This window comes from Aegilops tauschii, chromosome 6 (genome assembly GCF_002575655.3).
Source record: "Aegilops tauschii subsp. strangulata cultivar AL8/78 chromosome 6, Aet v6.0, whole genome shotgun sequence".
Taxonomy (NCBI): domain Eukaryota; kingdom Viridiplantae; phylum Streptophyta; class Magnoliopsida; order Poales; family Poaceae; genus Aegilops; species Aegilops tauschii.
Window position 1 is genome coordinate 47229141 of NC_053040.3, and position 20096 is coordinate 47249236.

General features: G+C 43.6%; 1 protein-coding gene across 1 annotated transcript; it reads left to right on the forward strand.

The window, feature by feature from the left end:
• Positions 1 to 489: 489 nt before the first annotated feature.
• LOC109778872 (uncharacterized) lies at positions 490 to 9763 on the forward strand. The gene is made up of 7 exons (XM_020337459.4): positions 490 to 1756; positions 2369 to 2475; positions 2817 to 2884; positions 2943 to 3113; positions 4054 to 4195; positions 6337 to 6585; positions 7067 to 9763. The coding sequence occupies exons 1-5, from the start codon at positions 1747 to 1749 to the stop codon at positions 4118 to 4120; spliced, it is 423 nt and encodes a 140-aa protein (XP_020193048.1). The 5' UTR covers positions 490 to 1746; the 3' UTR covers positions 4121 to 4195; positions 6337 to 6585; positions 7067 to 9763.
• Positions 9764 to 20096: the final 10333 nt, after the last annotated feature.

Sequence of the window (20096 nt, forward strand, 5' to 3'; positions counted from 1 at the left end):
GCACTTTCTACCTAGTGAACAAAAAGGTGGCTGAATCATAAGTCCATAATCATCATTTTGAGAACATGTCAGCTGACCGAGAATTCTCGGCGAGAAGTTCTCCGTGCAAATAGAAGAATAGCCAATGCTAGATTTTCACGCAGGCGCAGTTGACCATATCAATGTCCAATGCGTGGCGTGGCAAGAAACTTGGCACATATGCTTCTCCGAATCACGTAAGATACATACTGGGAGAATCCCAGCCTCCTCAGCGATTTGGAGCTCCTGGCCGTTGGATCTCTTGCTTGATTGGATTTCGGCCGTCGGATCTCGCCTCAGGATGACACCGGCCGTTGGATAAAAAACGCGACACTGTGGATTGAAACAGTGTCCAAACCATGCTGCCACCGCGTGTAAAATCGGTGCCCCGCGAGGCCATCTTCGTCATTTCGCGTCCTGGGGTATAAAATGGGGCCGCTCCTGTGGCGGCGACCTCCTCCTGCACTCGTGTGTCCCTGCTCCTCCTCTACGCCGCCTCCACCCAAACCCTAAACCTAGCTGCTCACCACGCTGCTGCCGTCTCCATCGCCTAGCTTGCTGGATCCCCGTCGTCCACTTCCCCGTCGCCGTCGTCCTCACGTGCACACGGCAGGAGGAGCATGCGAGATGTGGAGCCGCCGCCATCGTCCTCTCGTCGTAGCTCCACGCGGCCGTGCTGCCGCCCTCCCCGCAGCTCCATGACGCCGCCGCTCCCCTCCATGCCGCGCCCCGCTGCTCTACTCCCCCGAGCAGCTCCCCCTCTCCCTACAAATCCCTTATTTTCCCGTCTATTCAATCGAGCCCCTGTTCCTCAATCTGGTGGGATGACTACGAGGCGGCACTCGATCTGGAGGCATGGAGGCGGCATGGGGTGGGCGCTCCTCGTCCTCGAGCTCCACTTCTTCAGCAACTCCAGGCCCTCCTCAACATCTTTGCCGTTCTCGCCATGGGGTGGGCTGCGGAAGTTGACCCTGCGGTACTCGTGCAAGTGTGGCTCCCTCCTCCAGTTGCTCATCGGCCTCACTTTCCCCATTAGGAATCTACTACCTAGGAGTACATGGAACATTGGTTCTACCTCAGTTGCGCATTTTTTTAGAAATCAAGAGGCCACTGGTTTATTATTTTCAGTGATGGGGACAGCTTTGCAACTGTAGAACATAGTATGAGTTAGCACTTACGAGCAGTCAAGGGGGGTAGGTAGCATAAATCTCATCTTTCATGATTTGACGTGCATCACTTTGGAGTGGGATGGCTAATAAATTAGGTAGTGATGCTGCCTGGTATTGTTCTGTACACTCCTGCATCATCAAGTTTTCCAGGCAACAACAGCACAATGCTGATAATGAAAAGGATAGGTGCAGGTTCAGACAGCTTAGGGTATACAGAAGTTGCTTACAGGGTTGTAATTGGAACATGGGACCATTGTTTGATATTGAGTCGTTGTCGAGTGGACAATTTGATATTGGTCTCAGCCAAACATAAAAAAGGCACCACATGTCAAATCAATAAGCTGCTTCCTGGTTGATCTTAAATTAGTCGATCGGTGGTAGTGAACTGGCAACGACGAATTGGATTGGTTTGATATATGGATCCATGTGTACTTGCTGATCTTTGACTAGCCAGTGCCAGTCCTTTCTGATGTTTTCAGGTCCCAAAATGCGCCTTCGTTGAAATTTGTAGGAGATGATCTGATTTATTGTAGAAGTACAACTGCTGCTGCTGGAGCTCATGCCTCAAGGTGGAATGAATTTGAATATATATTTGTCTTCTAGGCATTTAATTGACTCTGATAAAGTAGTAGTACAGTCCAGTCTGAAACTCATTCTATTCTTTTTCTATTTACTCTGATCCTCCAATATATTAAATGCTCTGATAATGCGGTTATATATTTTTGTTAGATTGACCCTCCAATATATGGGAAACTCATTCTATTTTTTTTCTAGCTTCTGAAGATTCTATCAAAGCATGTGGTTAGTATCATATACAAAACAGTTACAACCCCATTATCTGTTTAGTACCACAAGTAATCCATCCTGGATACACCATAATTTGGTCGGCCTCTGCCATTAGCGAAGTTTAAACACAAGATATCTAAAACGATAGTTCAGTAAGAAACATTGATAAACATTTCTGTCCTCTCTTCTAAAGGGTGAAAGACACTACAGTACAAGATTCAAGTCACGTAACATAATTCTTTGAAGTTTGGAAACACCATCTGCTACCCTACCACTTTGTTTTTCTAGGTTTGATATTTTGTAGCTTTGTATGCTGCTGCTGCTGCTGCCGCTACTGTATGCTTAATACATATGTATACTTTTTGCGTAGAAAGGCCATCCATGGTTTATGGCAGGAGACCCGGAGAAGAACAACCAACTTTATCTAAAAATGGAAGAGCTAGCACCAAAGAGCCCCAGCCCACCTCCAAGATCAAGTTCTATGTGTAATTCACGGATAGTGGTATGATGCTTCTCCTGCCTTTTTATTAAGATGAACATGCTTTATTTGGTTAACTGAATAAGGCATCTCAGAATAATTCTGAGAGATTCTCATTTGGAGCTTTACTAAGAGTCTAACATGCATTTGTTGAATAGTCGTTCTTTGAAGATAGAAATATTAGATGCCTTGGCGATTTCTTTGTGGTGTAGAGTTATATTATCAACATATTTGCTAACCGCGAAGTTTCTCTTGGTGGATATGTAAATTTTTATTCATTGAAATTGCTTTAGGTGATTGGTTGATGCACAGTCCTAAGCAAACAAACCTTACTCATCTCCTTCTTTGCAAATCATTGTATGCAGGTTGTCAGCACATCTTCTAACCAAGTCACCTCCAGTGATCCTTCTGTTGACAAGCAGCCAGACCCAAGGTTAGTCTCTGAAGATGTCTGTTCATAATTTATTATTCTCTAAGTTCCACATGATTAGTCTCCAGAAAAAGCATGGCCACCGGCACAAAATGGACGAAGAAGAGGTGAGCTGCCGCGACATCGAAGCTCTCGCACCGATGCTCCCCGTCGAGCTCGCGCGTGCGCCGGATCTGGTGGCCAACACAGCCCGTCCGTCCGCCGGCACCTCCAAGCAAGGCCTACAACAACAGTGAGCCCCCTACTCTGCAATTTTTCTTCACGTCCTTTGAAACGTATTGAGAGATCGCTGAAATTTATATCTGCTCCGTTGTCCTGAAAAATAATGTTATCTACAAAGATGGCTCTGTCCAAAAGATCACCGAGATCCCAGATGTGGGAAATATGACCACCCCATGCTTTAGTTTCAACAAGGTGTCAATTTACACATGTGTCTAAATTTTTATATATCATTGAACCTTAACTGTTTGGGAGATCAAGCAGAAAACTGTTGTTGACATGGCTGTCGATCGTGTCTGCCACATGGATCAAAGCCAAAGCCTTAATATCAACATAGATCAAGCTAACTTCACTGCACTTCCACGCGTGGTCCATGGTTTGCCTGTTGATTTAGATACTTTTCTAGCACTCTGTGATTTTACTGAAAATTTTAGCAGTGAGTGTTGAATAGGTCGTTATATCGCCACGCTTGAGCGAGTCACATGACAAGGCGTTCAATCAAAGCTCTTTATATATATGTGGTCTACTATAAAATATATTACTATACCATAGTAGAATCAAATAGTTTGGTTATCCTGGGCTATCATTATGCCTTGCTTTTGAATAGGTCGTTACATAGCCACGCTTGAGCGAGTCACATGACAAGGCGTTCAATCAAAGCTCTCTATATATGTGGTCTACTATAAAATATATTACTATACCATAGTAGAATCAAATAGATTGGTTATCCTGGGCTATCATTATGCCTTGCTTTTAGTATATTGTAAATCTTGTTTTTTCCGAATCTTTATGCAAATCGATTATCCTGGGCTACCACTGTGCCATTCTCTTGGAATGTAATGAGTCTTGGTGCAAATCAGTTATCCTGTCAAATCTTGATGCTTTTTTACTTAATCACTATTACTATAAATATTCTACTATGCACTGTATTTTGATGTATTCTGTTGAACCAGCTCCTTCTATGAGAGACGCTGGATCATTGCCTTACACAGGCACTATGCGTTGTGCTTCCTGATGTAAATCGCTTCCTGGACAGGCGGCATGCATCCTGATGCAAATCAGTTCCTGGACAACCAATTTGAGATCAATTATCCGGTAGGTTGACTATACCTTGGCTTTGGTAGTCTTTAATGTTTTTTGCTCTATATTTCTGAACACAATTTCAAACTTAGCTTAATAGCCCTTCTGGGCTCAACTGTATTAAAAAATATGGCTTACAATTGTTGTTCTGGATTATGTTGTCCCTTTTGCGTTGTCGGATGCTTTACCTTGGTGTGAATTTTCCAAAAAGCTTTTCTATTTAAGGAACCAATTTTGCTTTTTGATGTTGCATCGACCAATGCTCAGTACCTAATAGAACTAAAAGTCGGTTACCGGGTCAATACACCTTATAAAAATTATGAATGGGCAATATGTGGCCATCTAGAGTAGAATTTGGTTCATTGATTGATACAAGGGTCAAATTGGTCTATTCTCAAGGTAATCACCACTGTTTTGTTTTAGGCTTATGTGCCTGATTTTTTTAGGATCTCTGTGTCAATGTGGGGATATATCAAAGTAATGCCATGTTCTAATTATAAATGAAAAGAAAGTTAAGAACTTAGTAATTACATAGAAATCATTGCTAGAGCATAGAGGTCAGAGATGTACAAATGATTGATTAAAAAATATTTGTATTTGCCACAACACACTGTATCACATCGTGTATGCATTTTTATTGAATATAAGTCAGGTTTAGAACTTTTGACCACGACAACTAGAAAAACAAAGTAAATCCATCGTATATATTCAGTAACGTATATATTTAGATATTCATGATGCTCCATAAGCATACTTCAGTTCCGCTAGGAGCACTAGCTGTCGGCGTATACATGTATTTGTTGGTTCTAACAAGATGCATGCCAGTCTTAGAAAATATAGTAAGTATCTGTCCTGAAATTTATGACTCGCGTGAGGTGACTATCTGTAGATAACTATCGTACTTGCATAACTGGTTGATTTTGAAGGAAATATGCCCTAGAGGCAATAATAAAGTTGTTATTTTATATTTCCTTATTTCATGATAAAGGTTTATTATTCATGCTAGAATTGTATTGATCAGAAACTTAAATGCATGTGTGAATACATAAACAAATACTATGTCCCTAGTATGCCTCTACTAGACTAGCTCGTTAATCAAAGATGGTTAAAGTTTCCTGACCATAGACATGTGTTGTCATTTGATAACAGGATCACATCATTAGGAGAATGATATGATGGAAAAGATCCACCCGTTAGCTTAGCATAATGATGTTTAGTTTATTGTTATTGTTTTCTTCATGTCAAATACATATTCCTTTGACTGAGATTATGCAACTCTCGGATACCGGAGGAATACCTTGTGTGCTATCAAACGTCACAACGTAACTGGGTGATCATAAAGATGCTCTATAGGTATCTTCAAAGGTGTTTGTTGAGTTGGCATAGATTTGTCACTCCGAGTATTGGAAAGGTTTCTCTGGAGTTAGTTACGGAACGAGTAAAGAGACTTGCCGGTAACGAGATTGAACTAGGTATGAATATACCGACGATCAAAATCTCGGGCAAGTAACATACCGATGGACAAGTATGTTGTTATAAGGTTCGACCGATATAGATCTTCGTAGAATATGTAGGAACCAATATGGGCATCTCGCTATTGGTTATTGACCAGAAAAGCGTCTCGATCATGTCTACATAGTTCTCGAACCCGTAGGGTCCGCACGCTTAACGTTCCTTGACGATATAGTATTATATGAGTTATATATGTTGGTGACCGAATGTTGTTCGGCGTTCGGGATGAGATCACGGGCATGACGAGGAGCTCCGGATTAGTCCGGAGATAAAGATTAATATACATGATAATAGTGTTTGATCTCCGAAAAGGTTCCGCAATTCATCGGAAGGGGTTTCGGATGTTTCCCAAATTGTTTGGGCACGAGAACACTTTATTTGGGCTAAGGGGTAAAGCCCACGAGGATTTTGAAAAGTGCAAAAGGAAGTTGGGGTAGATGCCGGGAGCCCTGGCGTCTAGCCCTGGAGTCCGAGAAGGACTCTTGGTTTTCGGGCAAACCCGACTTTGAGGAGGCTTTTACTCCAAGTTTCGACCCCAATGCTCAACATATAAATAGAGGGGAAGGGCTAGCACCCAAGAGAGATCAAGATTCACCAAGCCGTGTGTCGGCAACCCCATCCCCTCTAGTTTATCCTCCATCTAGTTTTTGTAGTGCTTGGTGAAGTCCTGCGGAGATTGTTCTTCATCACCAACCATCACCACGCCGTCGTGCTGCCGGAACTCATCTACTACTTCGCCCCTTTTGCTGGATCGAGAAGGCAAGGACCTCATCGAGCTGAACGTGTGCTGAACGCGAAGGTGCCGTACGTTTAGTACTTGATCGGGACGGATCGTGAAGGTGTACGACTACACCAACCGCGTTGATAAACGCTTCCGCTTACGGTCTACGAGGGTACGTAGACACACTCTCCCCCTCTCGTAGCTATGCATCTCCATGAATAGATCTTGCGTGTGCATATATTTTTTGTTTTGTTTTCCATGCAACGTTTGCCAACAGATTTATTTGATTATAATCAAACCGAACTATTATAATTTTAAGATCATGATTATTCAGATGAAAAATGATCAGAGAAATACATGTACAGAGTCAAATCTCTTGAGATCATGATTAGGCATGCAATTGCTCCTTCAAATTATTGTGATATTGTATTGCTCTTTAGTCTAATAAATTATGTATTGTGGTGCTCCACCTCCTTCTCTCTTCTTGCCAAGACACATACTCTGTCGGATTGCATGCTCTAAAATCTTATCTAGACCTAATCAATATGCGAAACTTTAGTGAGGGGCGCCCTTTTACTCACACAGCTGCTCTAGGTTCACATCTCTCTCTCTCTCTCTCATACCGCTGCTCCTCCCATTGTATTGACTTGCAGCTTGCTGCCGGAACCGGATGGGGTCTCCAGCCAGCCTGCCATTTGGCTTGCAGTCTTGGTCATTGCAAGTTAGCCTTACATAGGTATAAGGGTTTTAGTACTTCATTAATGTGACAAAAGTGAAGAGAAAACTGTTGCATCGAATTAGTAATGGAGTGGTTTCGATGAGAACTAATAAAGAATATATTTCATGACCGAGACATTGATATGAATTTTGAGTATTTAATAGAGAAATCCAGTTCATATGATGAAAAAGAAAGGCATGATGTACTATATTGACAGTGATTATTAGCCCATTATGGTACTTCAAATCTGATAAAGAATGTATTTCATGACTGAGACATGGGATTTAGTCTCAGTTCTGATATGTACATGAATCTCCTTTTATTTTGTCATGCTACTGATAGTTTTGATATGGGACTATTTGTTCTGTTTATGTCTTATAAATTGTGAAATGGCATATATGTTAAGTTCTCCTATTTTAATTATAATATGTTGTCGATGATGTATGGTTCTCGAATTTGGAGACTAACATTCAGGCTTTGGTATCTAGAATATTTTTGCTTTCTACTAAACTTGATGCAAACAATTTGTCCTATCTGACACTGGCTTCTTGGAACAATTTTTGTCATGTGCTTGCAAATTAATTATCCTTTTGACTTAGTATACTCAGATTACCATGCTTTTGGTATATCTCTACTGTTTGCACTCTATACTAAACTCCTTGGTACTGAAAGAATGCCGTGATTTTCTTTGGATGTACATGATTTATACACGCTAGGTCACGGTGTTCAGGCAGGCAACGCGTGCTAAGGCGCGCTTCCGATCTAGTTGTAAATTAATGTGTCTTGCCCTACGGCTACCGATACCTTGGAGGCATGGTGCTTGAGTGCAAGAATGAATTTTCATGGTAAGGACCGTCGAGGTTTCAACTCTTTGATCATCCTAATTAGTTGGAACCTCTGTAAGCAGTGCAATGCAGGAGTATTCAGAAATAGACAGCAGCAATTAACCATGCAGTAACTAGTTGGTCTCATATGTGAGGATTGGAGGGAGTGAAAGCTTGCAGGAGCTGGAGGCCTTGATCGTTTTGTGAGATATTTAGAGATATTATAACCGAGCACTCTTCCAGGCCTCTCACACCATCATCGTTTTCGACCGTTAGATCTAGAAGTTTTGGACTTTTTGGCCGTTGGATGCACCTTCGGCCTCACTACGGGGGTGGTAGATGCCCTGGGACGATGCTCCCGCAACAAAATCGGCGACCTGTTGCTGTTTGGGCCAGTTGGGCCTATATCATCCAATTTCTCTCGGTCAATTTGTTGTGAAAAAAAAACACAATCATGCGAGCAGCAAAAGGGGTGGGTTTGCGCTTCATCAGTCTGGATTCGCGCCTCGTCTGTGCGACTTCTGGCGAGAGGGTTCTCGGGGTGATGCCAGGGTGATGTAATGAGAGAAGTGACCATCGCTATAGATTGAAGTCCAGCCGTTACAGGACTTTAATGACGCGCGATCTGCACCACTCACCTGCGGCGGATAATTATAGATCAGTTACCGTGTCGATTTCGCGTCCATATAGTCTCCTCCGTCCGGCTGTTCCATCTCCACCCCTTTTGTTGTTTCGTCTTCTCCGCTTTCCCTTCTACCAGATCATTCTCCAACAAATTTGGAATTCATATTGTATTGATGCTGGTTTTCTACTCTCAAGTCCCAACTGAATGCAGGGTGCTCTCAGTACAGAATATAGATTGATGAGTTTTTTTTTTTTTTTTTGCGGGTGAGATTGATGAGCTATGGAGAGGCGATGACCATGGCGGGCGTGCGGCCACAACGGCAGCCGTGGTGGCGACTTGCCCAATGAAGCTGAGGAGAGTCAACGAGATGTGGGCCTGAGTCGCCGCCGGCGGCGGCGGCTCCCGCATAAGGAGCTCCTTCACCACCCATGTCGCCTTCTCGCTGCATGTCCGATCTGTCTTCCAACCTGGATACTGTGCAGATTCATCCATGTCGAACCCTGATTACGCCAATTCTATAATTGATAGGATGAGGTGTCTTGTCCAGAATTAATGTATCTGTTTCAGATTCTAGAGGATGCAAGGGAGTAGGAGATTAGCACAACATGAAGAATTATCTACCTCTTTGTTTTCTAATTATCTATTTAGAGTGTATGAACGATAGGGCATGACAAATGCTTGATACTTGTTCTCTGGTTGTTCCAAATTTTTGTGGGATTTATAGTGGATATAGGGGTTGTTTCACATCTGAAAATTCATCCCCTGTAACTTCCAGGTTATACCTTCCCCTCGTCTGCTTTCAAATTAGCTCTTCAGGTTAGCACACGTTGATGTTATTTAGATCTGGTAGCTACAGTGGATCATTTGAGGGGTGCCGGAACTACTTTTACTTTTTCAATGCATTTCTTTTCTTTTCATGCTATTACTGGATCCTAATGACACCATCATTCAGGCTACGTAAGGAAATTCTTAGTGTGCCAGTGAACATGAAGCAGCTGAGCATTCACGTGCTGCTTTCGAGTGTTATCATTAGTCCACCAAAATAGCTTCTAAGCTAATTCAGGTACACATGCACATTGCATGCAATGTGAGAGGAGGGAGAATATTGGTTTGGTTGACTTGCGTATATTGTAATAAAACATGCAATATGCAGTTCAAATATTGAAGAATAATAAAGATTATTGTTGTTCCTTATGAAGCCCACGCTCCCACGCTCCCACGCTCTCACGTAACCACGGCGACTCCACACCTTCCGCTTGCCGCCGCCCCCACCGCAGATCTCGCCGCGCCGCCCTCGCGGCATGCCTGCACGACGGCGGAGACCAAGCCCGGCAGCCGAGGCCGCTCCCCCTCCCCCTCCCCCTCCCCCGCTCGATACCCCCCCCCCCCCCCCAAGTTCAGGAAGCTTTTGCGGAGCTGGTGAGATTGATCTCACCGTTGCCGCAGGCGATAGCCATGGCGACGGGGGATCAGAGTTGGGTGGATCGAGCGACCAGGATCCGCGATGCTGCGACGGCGTGGATCCGGCGGGTCCAGGAATGGAAGGCGGTGGATCAGGCAGCGGCGGCGGCGAGGGATCCAGAAACTCGTGCTGCGGCGACCAGGTATGCAGAGACTTGTCGCCTGCGAGCAGAGGGGGAACAGAGGATCCTAGCGAAGCGGATCTTCGACGAGGCCACAGTGGAGGAGAGGCAGAGGATGCCTCCCTACCCCCATTCATCGTTGGCGGCGTTCGTGGCATGGGCGAGGACAGAGGCAAAATCAGAAGATCCACGGCGGGCGCTGCGGCGGGAGGGTCTGCTGGGGGTGATTCCATCAGGGGCGCCACTGCAGGACATCTCATCCTGGCTACCGCCGTCCATTCGGGATTGAGGCCAACTCACGCTACAAATCCACAGCTCCGCCGCGACATGCGCGAGCCACCTTGGCTCGGACATCGTGGCGAAGTTCCACCAGGCGCTCGTTTGAGGATGTGCAAGGGGATTTGTGTCCCAGGGAAGCAAGTTGATGCTGTAATCTTACCGCTGCTGATGGAGGTGAAGACAGCAGAAATGAAGCAGAGGTTGTGCTCGAGGCTGAATGATTCCTCATCGGCGGCGAGGTCCAAGTTGCCGGAGATGGGGGATTTTCCCTATGGGTTGCAAGTGGGGTCTCTCACGCTGATTGGCGGGGGCCCCGATGCCACGTCGCTCCCACCAATCAGGTGCAAGCGGGTGAAAGCGCCTTTTACAAATGCGTATCCTGCTCTCGACGGCGCGGAGGAGGCTATTTCTAGGGTTTTTGGGCAACTCTGGTCCATCCCCTCTGCTACCTCTTGAGCACTGCGTTGGTTTTCCCTTGAAGAGGAAATGTGATGCAGCAAAGTAGCGTAAGTATTTCCCTCAGTTTTTGAGAACCAAGGTATCAATCTAGTAGGAGGCCACTCTCATGTCCCGTGCACCTACACAAACAAATAAGAACCTCGCAACCAACGCGATAAAGGGGTTGTCAATCCCTTCACGGTCACTTACGAGAGTGAGATCCGATAGAGATGATAAGATAATATTTTTGGTATTTTTATGATAAAGACTAAAAGTAAAGAAAGCAAAATAAACGGCGCCAGAAATAGCTTGTTGACGGGAGATTAATATGATGGAAGATAGACCCGGGGCCCATAGGTTTCACTAGTGGCTTCTCTCAAGATAGCATAAGTATTACGGTGGGTGAACAAATTACCGTCGAGCAATTGATAGAATTGAGCATAGTTATGAGAATATCTAGGTATGATCATGTATATAGGCATCACGTCGGCGACAAGTAGACCGAAACGATTCTGCATCTACTACTATTACTCCACACATCGACCTCTATCCAGCATGCATCTAGAGTATTAAGTTCATAAGAACAGAGCAACGCATTAGGTAAGATGACATGATGTAGAGGGATAAACTCAAGCAATATGATATAAACCCCATCTTGTTATCCTCGATGGCAACAATACAATACGTGCCTTGCTGCCCCTGCTGTCACTGGGAAAGGACACCACAAGATTGAACCCAAAGCTAAGCACTTCTCCCATTGCAAGAAAGATCAATCTAGTAGGCCAAACCAAACTGATAATTCGAAGAGACTTGCAAAGATAACCAATCATACATAAAAGAATTCAGAGAAGATTCAAATATTGTTCATAGATACTCTTGATCATAAACCCACAATTCATCGGTCTCGACAAACACACCGCAAAAGAAGATTACATCGAATAGACCTCCAAGAAAATCGAGGGGAACTTTGTATTGAGATCCAAAGAGAGAGAAGAAGCCATCTAGCTAATAACTACGGACCCGAAGGTCTGAGGTAAACTACTCACACATCATCGGAGAGGCTATGGTGTTGATGTAGAAGCCCTCCGTGATTAATGCCCCCTCCGGAAGGACGCTGGAAAAGGCCCCAAGATGGGATCTCACGGGTACAGAAGGTTGCGGCGGTGGAATTAGGTTTTCGTGGATGCCCCTGATGGTTTGGGGGTACGGAGATATAAATAGGAGGAAGAAATACGTCGGTGGAGCAACATGGGCCCCACGAGGGTGGAGGGCGCGCCTGGGGGAGGTGGGCGCGCCCCCCTACCTCGTGCTCTCCTCGTTGATTACTTTACGTAGACTCCAAGTCCTCTGGATCACGTTTGTTCCAAAAATCACGTTCCCGAAGGTTTCATTTCGTTTGGACTCCGTTTGATATTCTTTTTCTGCGAAACTCTGAAATAGGCAAAAAAACAGCAATTTGGGCTGGGCCTCCGGTTAGTAGGTTAGTCCCAAAAATAATATAAAAGTGTATAAATAAGCCCATTAAACATCCAAAACAGAATATATAATAGCATTGAACAATCAAAAATTATAGATACGTTGGAGACGTATCACCCTCCCCCCGCCAGCGCCAACATCGTCCTCTTCCACCAAGCAAGAGCACCACCACCTTGGGATGGCTCCGAAAGGATTTAGCTCGGTCTGGATGTTTCTCCCCATGTGATCTGCACCTAGTTAAGTCTCTACGTCCCTTTGATCCACCCCCGACGCAGCTCAAAATCATCAGGGAGGGAATTGGGGGCGGATCCAAGTATTTTGCCCAAGTGGTCGCCATGGCGGACAAGAGCGCTCCGACCGGGGCGCCGAAGCAGCGGGCTCCGGCTCCGCAAAAGAATTTGGGCCGTCGCCAAGCTGCGGGAGGGACGCGTCCTGCTACCGTTCCAGCCAAAGGTATTGCCCCCCCCTGCTCAATCAGGTGTGGTAGCGCCTCCGCTGCCGGCTCCGCCTGCTCCACCTGTGCAGGTTTTTGATGAGAGATACAAAGACATGGTATGCTTTACCTGTGGAGGACCTGGTCACTACGTTGGAAACTGTGTTCAGAAGAAGATATGTTTCATCTGTGGATTGGAGGGGCACAATGTCAACAACTGCGCGACATGGGCGCAGCCTCATCCAGTTGCCACGTTCTTCGGTAGCTCTGCTCTGGGTTTGGGATTCTACCATATTGATGCTCCTGTGGGTCGTGAAGCAAATTGGCTTAACTTTAGGAATTGTGGAGAAGTTTGGGTCATGAAAGGAGAAATCAACAAGTCTGATCTGGTTAAGAATCTGTCTGGGATTTTCTGCAAAAACAAACAATGGACTTGGCAGATCAGGCCACTGACAGAAAAGAAGTTCCTGGTTAGATTCCCTCCCTGGAAAGACGTGGAAAAGTTGAATGAATTCCCTGCATTTGATCTGCCTATCGATGGAGTATCTGTGTCTGTTGAGAGATGGACTGGTGCTATAGATCCATTCAGTGAGCTCATTGAAGCCTGGGTCACTATTGAGGGGCTCTCCTCCAAGTGGTGTACATGGAAAGTGCTGTCCCAAATTGCTTCTTTCTTTGGTATCCTTGTGGACGTGGACTAGAATGGCCTAATGAAGAGCTTCTATGAGAAAGTTAGAGTCAAGATTGCTTGTAGGGACCCAACCAAGATTCCCTTTGAACGGATCATGGAGATGAGGAAAAAACTATACATCTTATCCTTTACAGTGGAAGGTTTTGAGCAGATAGGTGCTGATGATCCCAACGATGATAATGGCCCTACTGACATATCTGTGGACGATGATAACAAAGCAATTGATGACAAGGAGATTGACAAGGACATCCTGGACGATGGTGAGGAACCCATAGATGATCTAGATCTGGCCAATAAGGCATCCAACTCAAAGAAAACCACATCTGGGAAACAAGCAAATGATGTTGGGATGGGCTTTCATCCTGCTGCTCTCCTAGAGGCATGCATCCCTCCTATGAGGACTGATAAGAAAATTGGAGAAAAATCAGAAACTCAGGATCTATGCCCCTCCATGCCCTTCCCTGAAGCTATCAAAATCCTCAGAACTCCCAGCAGCAATGTCTGTGCTGTTGATGCGCTTAACAATTCATCGGATGGGTACTCTAACACCACTTCCCCCATGTCCATTCAAAAAGCTTATTGCTCTGATCTGTTGGAAGAACTGGACAACTATGGATCTGAAACTGCAAGTGAAGCTGCTGAATCAGAGGAGGAAATGGACACATTTGAAGCCCCTGTAGTTAGTGGTATGAAGATGATGGGGTTAGTGGAAAAGATGGATCTCTGCAATGAAAAGCCTGCAACCAAGAAAAAGTGGGGGCCAGTGATTGCTCCAAGAACAAGTACCAGGGTACACAACAGGCAGAACATCATGGAGAAAGCTGCTGCATACAAAATGAAGAAAAACTTGGAAATCCCTGCTACCTTCAAACGTAAGTCTTTATGATTGGTGATAATGAAAAAGAGAGAACCCAGTTAATTAAGGACATCATTAGAGATGAAACTGAGAAATGTTTAGTTTTTTGCTTCTCAAAACCCTGAAATATCTCTACCTGATAATTTGGATACTGAAAATAATGAGAATGTTGGAGTTTGTACTCCAAAAAATGACATTCCCAACCCCAACATACCGGAGGGCACTGCTGGTGCTGTAGGTGGCTCTGAGAATGTAATGAGAGGTGGACTTTTTAGTCTGACACACCCCTTTAAGATCCCATGATTGGTATTTTCTGGAATATTAGGGGACCAGGACAAAAAGGAAAATTACAGTGCCTGTCTGATTTAGTGAACAAGTATAAACCTGATTTTTTAGGTTTTCAAGAAATTAAGAGAGAAACTGTGTGTGACTCCTTTCTAAATACTTTAGCTGGCTCTACTGTTTATGAGTGGCATACACTCCCTGCAGTAGGTGCTGCTGGAGGTATCCTTGTGGGTACCAAAACCAATTGTTTTGAGGTCCTTGATTTTAATCTTAAGAAATACTGCATTAATATCTCTTTAAAAAATAAAGTTGATGGTTTCTGTTGGCACCTGGTTGTAGTATATGGTACAGCTTATGCTATAGATAAAATTGAATTTATTGCTAAATTGCATGAAACTATGGATAGCTTGTGCTATCCTGTTCTGTTTGGGGGAGACTTCAACCTGATTGGGGAAGCTAAGGAAAAATCATCTGGTAATATCAATACTTCGTGGGCCTTTTTGTTTAACGATTGGATTAATAAATGGGGTTTAATGGAATACAAGTTGTCTAACAGGGTTTTTACCTGGGGCAACAATCAAGACAACCCAATTTTTGCCACTATTGACAGAGTTTTCTGTGCCACTAGTTGGGACAGTCACTTCCCCCTCACCACTCTGTGTGCTCTGCCCAGAGTGGGGAGTGACCATGCCCCTATTTTGCTAGACTCTGGAGTGGGTATGTGTAACCCAACCAAACCATTCAAATTTGAGAAATGGTGGCTTGAACAGCCTGACTTTCAAGCCTTAGTTGAGAAAATTTGGGCCACTCCCCCTCCATTTACAACTGCTATTGGGACTTGGCAATTTAAAACCAAGCTCTTTAGGAAACTTGTAAAATGTTGGAGTATTAATATTGAAGTGGCCATGAAGAAGAAGAAGAAGAAGAAGAAGAAGAAGGATTTACTTCAAGAGTTTGATATATTAGATTTTTTTCTGAGCAAAACAGAGCTAGTGCTGAGGTTATCCTCAGAATGAAACAAATTAGAGAGGAACTTGATGAGATTTGGAAAAAGAGGAAACTGCCATGTGGCAGAGATCTAGAGATAGGAAAATCAAAGAGGGAGATAGGAACACAGCATATTTCCATGCTGTTGCCAACCAACGGAGAAGGAAAAATCAACTGTCCATTCTAGAAGGCCCTGATGGTCCAGTTTATTCCACTAAAGATATGCTAGAGGTTGCAACTAATTTTTATAAAAACCTTTTTGGGTATGAACCTAAACCTAACATTCACCTGGATGACCATTTTTGGTCTGAAGAGGAGCTTGTAACAGAAGCTGAAAATGCCTTGCTTGAGAAGTCTTTTTCGGAGGATGAAATTAAAGAAGCTATTATGGGCTCCTATGCTAATGGAGCCCCTGGCCCTGATGGCCTCTCATTTTTGTTTTATCAACGTTTTTGGGAGACTATCAAAGGGGATTTCATGGCACTGGTGAGAGACTTTGAAAATGGGTCTTTAGATATTCAGAGATTGAATTACTCTATAGTTACTCTTATTCCTAAGGAGCTAGATGCCAAAAGTATGAAGAAATTTAGACCAATTTGTCTGAGTAACAGCTCAGTAATTTTTTTAGCAAAGCTATGACAAATAGGGTGTCCCCTGTGGGTCATAGATTACTATCCCCATGTCAATCTGCTTTTGTGAGAGGAAGGTTTATATTAGAAAGCGTGGTTACTGCCCATGAGGCTATCCATGAGGTTCATAAATCAAGAGAAGCTGGGATTGTTCTCAAATTAGATTATGAAAAAGCTTACGATCGTGTGAACTGGGATTTCCTAGTGGAAATGTTAACATCTAGAGGGTTTGGGGCTAAATGGATTAGGTGGAATCTATCCATTCTGCAACAGAGCTCTTTCTGTGTCAAGATTAATGATGTACTGGGCCCCTACTTTGTGGGGGGGGGGGGAGGGACTGAAACAAGGAGACCCGAGCTCCCCCATGCTTTTCAATTTGGTAGCGGATGTTTTTTCTCGTATGCTAGCGAAAGCTGTTAATAGTGACATAATCTCTGGGATTGTTCCTCAGATCATCCCTCAAGGGCTTATTTGTTTACAATATGCCGATGACACAATTCTTTTCTTAAATCCTAAACCTGAGTATGTAAAAAATTTAAAATGGTTACTTGCATGTTTTGAAAACCTCTCTGGGTTGAAGATTAACTATGACAAATGTGAAGTGGTCCCAATAAATATGAATGAAGAAGACACTAAGTTGTTATCTCAAATTTTTTTGCTGCAAGATGGGGGATTTCCCCCTTAAATATTTGGGAGTTCCATTGCACTACCTCAAGCTGAGGAGGGAAGACATTCAATACATCATAGATAAAATTATTAAGAGAATTTGTGGCTGGAAAGGGAGATTACTCAGCTATGAGGCTAAGTTAGTCTTCCTCAAAGCTTGCATTACTAGCATTCCTATGTACCTAATGTCTGTTATTAAATTCCCTAAGTGGGCAATCAAGGCCATCATTTCTCAGATGGCCCACTTCTTTTGGGGGAACCTGGGAGATGAACATAAGTACCATCTTGCCGACTGGGGGCTCATTTCTCAAAAAAGGAGTTTGATGGTTTGGGGGTACCCAATTTGAGAGAGTTTAACATGGCCTTATTAGCCTCCTGGGCTAAAAGGCACTTTATGGATAGTGATAAAGACTGGGTGAGATTGATAGACCACAAATACAGAACTAACAAACCTAATTTGCTGTGGTCGAAATAGGGTGTGGGATCTCCTTTTTTTGGAAAGGGGTTACTTGGGCTTTTGAAGGTATTAGGCCTTTTTTTAGATGGAACTTGGGTAATGGCAGCAAGATCAGCTTCCAGGATGACACATGGGTTGGGGATTCTTCCCTGAAAACCCAATTCTAGGAAGTTTATGAGACCTGTCAGCAACATCATTGTGTAATCTCAGAGGTGTGGGATGGGTTCGACCTGAAACTCACCTTTAATAGGTGTGTGGATGCTGACCTTATGGACAAGTGGCATGATCTGATCCGGGCCATCTCCACCAAAAATCTGACCAACAAGGAAGACCACCCTGTCTGGTTGTTGGAACCATCAGGGACCTACTCGGTCAAGTCCTTTTACAATGTGATCAACTGTGGGGGGCGGGGGGTGTTCTACCCCCATCTGGAAGAATTTTTGGAAAATTATGGTACCCCACAGATACCTAGTTTTCTTGTGGCTGGCTTTTAACAATAAAATTCTGACCAGACATAACTTAAATAAAAGGAGGGTGGTAGAGAACCTAAAATGCCTATACTGTAATGAGGATGAATCAGTTTACCACTTATTTTTTGAATGTGTGGTCGCCAGACAGATTTGGAGCGATGTTGCGGACTCGTTTGGGTTTAATGCTCCTAATAGTATGACTGAGCTATCCTCCTTTTGGAGTATCAATAACAAGAAAAATGTTGTCAATATTGCTTGTGTTGCCGCCATTTGGGGATCTGGACTATGCGTAATGATATTTGTTTTCAGGGGTTGCCATGGACAAGCACTCGCGCGATCTTGAAGAGAATCAGTGTGTCTCTACATCAATGGAAGATACTCTGCGAGGGCGATCAATCGGTGCTGCTGCGGCGCTGTCTTCAACTTCTGGATCGGCGAAGAGGCGAGCTGCTCAGGATAGCCTGGGATGGGAACTGAGGGCATGCGTGAAGAAGAACCGAAGTGGCGCACTGAAGGCCCACTCGGGATGACTGAGAAAAAACGCGATCTGTTCCTTGTGCTATACTCTGATGTGGCTCGAGTTGATGGTTCTTTAGCTGGCCTTGCATGGCAGTAGTCGTTTTCTTTTCCCTTGATGAAAACTGATTCAGTCGGTGGACGTTTTTGGGTTAGCTGTTGCTTTAGCTTAGTTGGTTTTCCGGTTTGCCATTTCGGGTAGGCCCGATCGCTTGTAACAGTCCTATAGACTTGCTTTTGCTTCGTTTTTTATAAAAATGGGGCGGGGGGAAACCCCCTTTGATCAAAAAAATAACATTCCTAATTTTAAATAAGCCCGCTGATGTTGTAATTGTCGAGGATTCATATTTCACACCATTTGCCATCTATAGAGTAAGCGCACTCCTACAATTCTCTGGCTTCAGCATGTTGTATAATCTTTATTTTCAGTCCTTTGGTTGGTTATGAAGTCCCAATAGTTAATTCTCTTTTTTTCATAACTCGGACTTGCATTTGACATATTGCATAACAGTCGGAAATCAGTGTGAAACAATCTTAAGAGTCATGATAAGGTAAAACATGCCTTATCGGTGTCTATTGGGCATACTACATTCGCCATTTCATGAAAAAAAACATAAAAGTGTGTCGCATTGTCGTCCTACAAGATAAGGTCTAAGAAAGGAAAATATGTGCTACACACAAGCAAAATAAATAGTTCTAGAAATAAATACAGCAGCCAAACTAAAAGTTGGTTGATCGAACTTTTACTTCTTATCAGTTAATCGACATATATGAATTGTGTTTTGCAGCATCTCCTTCCCTAAAATAAAAAATTAAAAATATATGTAGGATCTCCTGGACCATTATATTGTCAAAATGGATGGGTGCGGCAACATGCTCCTCTGCTCTTTTCCTGCATTTTTCTTTACCTTTCTGGAGTTTAAGAAATTGAAAGGAAAACCAATTGCTTGCTGGAGTCAGTGAATTATATAGCACAATATACTATATGGTCCATGAGCGTCTTAAATTTATGTTCCTATTATCACCGTCCGGGGTTTACTCTTGCTCATTATAGTGATTATTTTGCTCCAGATCATGTGGTCAATTTTCATGTATATATAGGTACACATGAAATGCAGCAGATAGGAGAGAATACCATGTTGCTTCATTAAGCATTAGCTCACGGTGTGTGTAATGCAGACATAGTGTATGCTGTTTTTTTAGGTCAGACATCGCATCTCCAAGTTATGCAGTATGGTGTTGCTTATTCTGAAATCTCTGTATATATCATTTTTTTAGTTGGATACTAGCTCCGGTTTATGAGATTGTGAAGTATCACAATTTTCTTCAAGTATTATGGTTGGGTGCATTCTGTCCTCCAAGGTTGTAAGCGGTAACAAAACTTAGTTGTTACGATGGCAAGATTTTGGAAATCCAAATATCTGAGATTTCTGTTGAGATTTCAGTTCCAATTGTTGAAGCTTGCTCTTGTGATTTTTTTCTTTGCAGATTGTTGAACAATAGCCATTCGACCTTCTTGCTTTTCTTTACTTTTAACCTATAATAGAAGCGATGGTGCTATTCTAACCATCTTACAAGGCATCAACAACGAACATTTCATAGTACAAATAGACGGGCGCAACAGCGCGCACCAACGATGATCTAGTTAAGCACAGTAAAACTGAGCCTAAACCGAGCTCTCTCAGCGAATTAGCATTTTCGGCCGTCCATTTCACGATCTGATCTTTCCTGGCCGTCAGATTTACTCCCT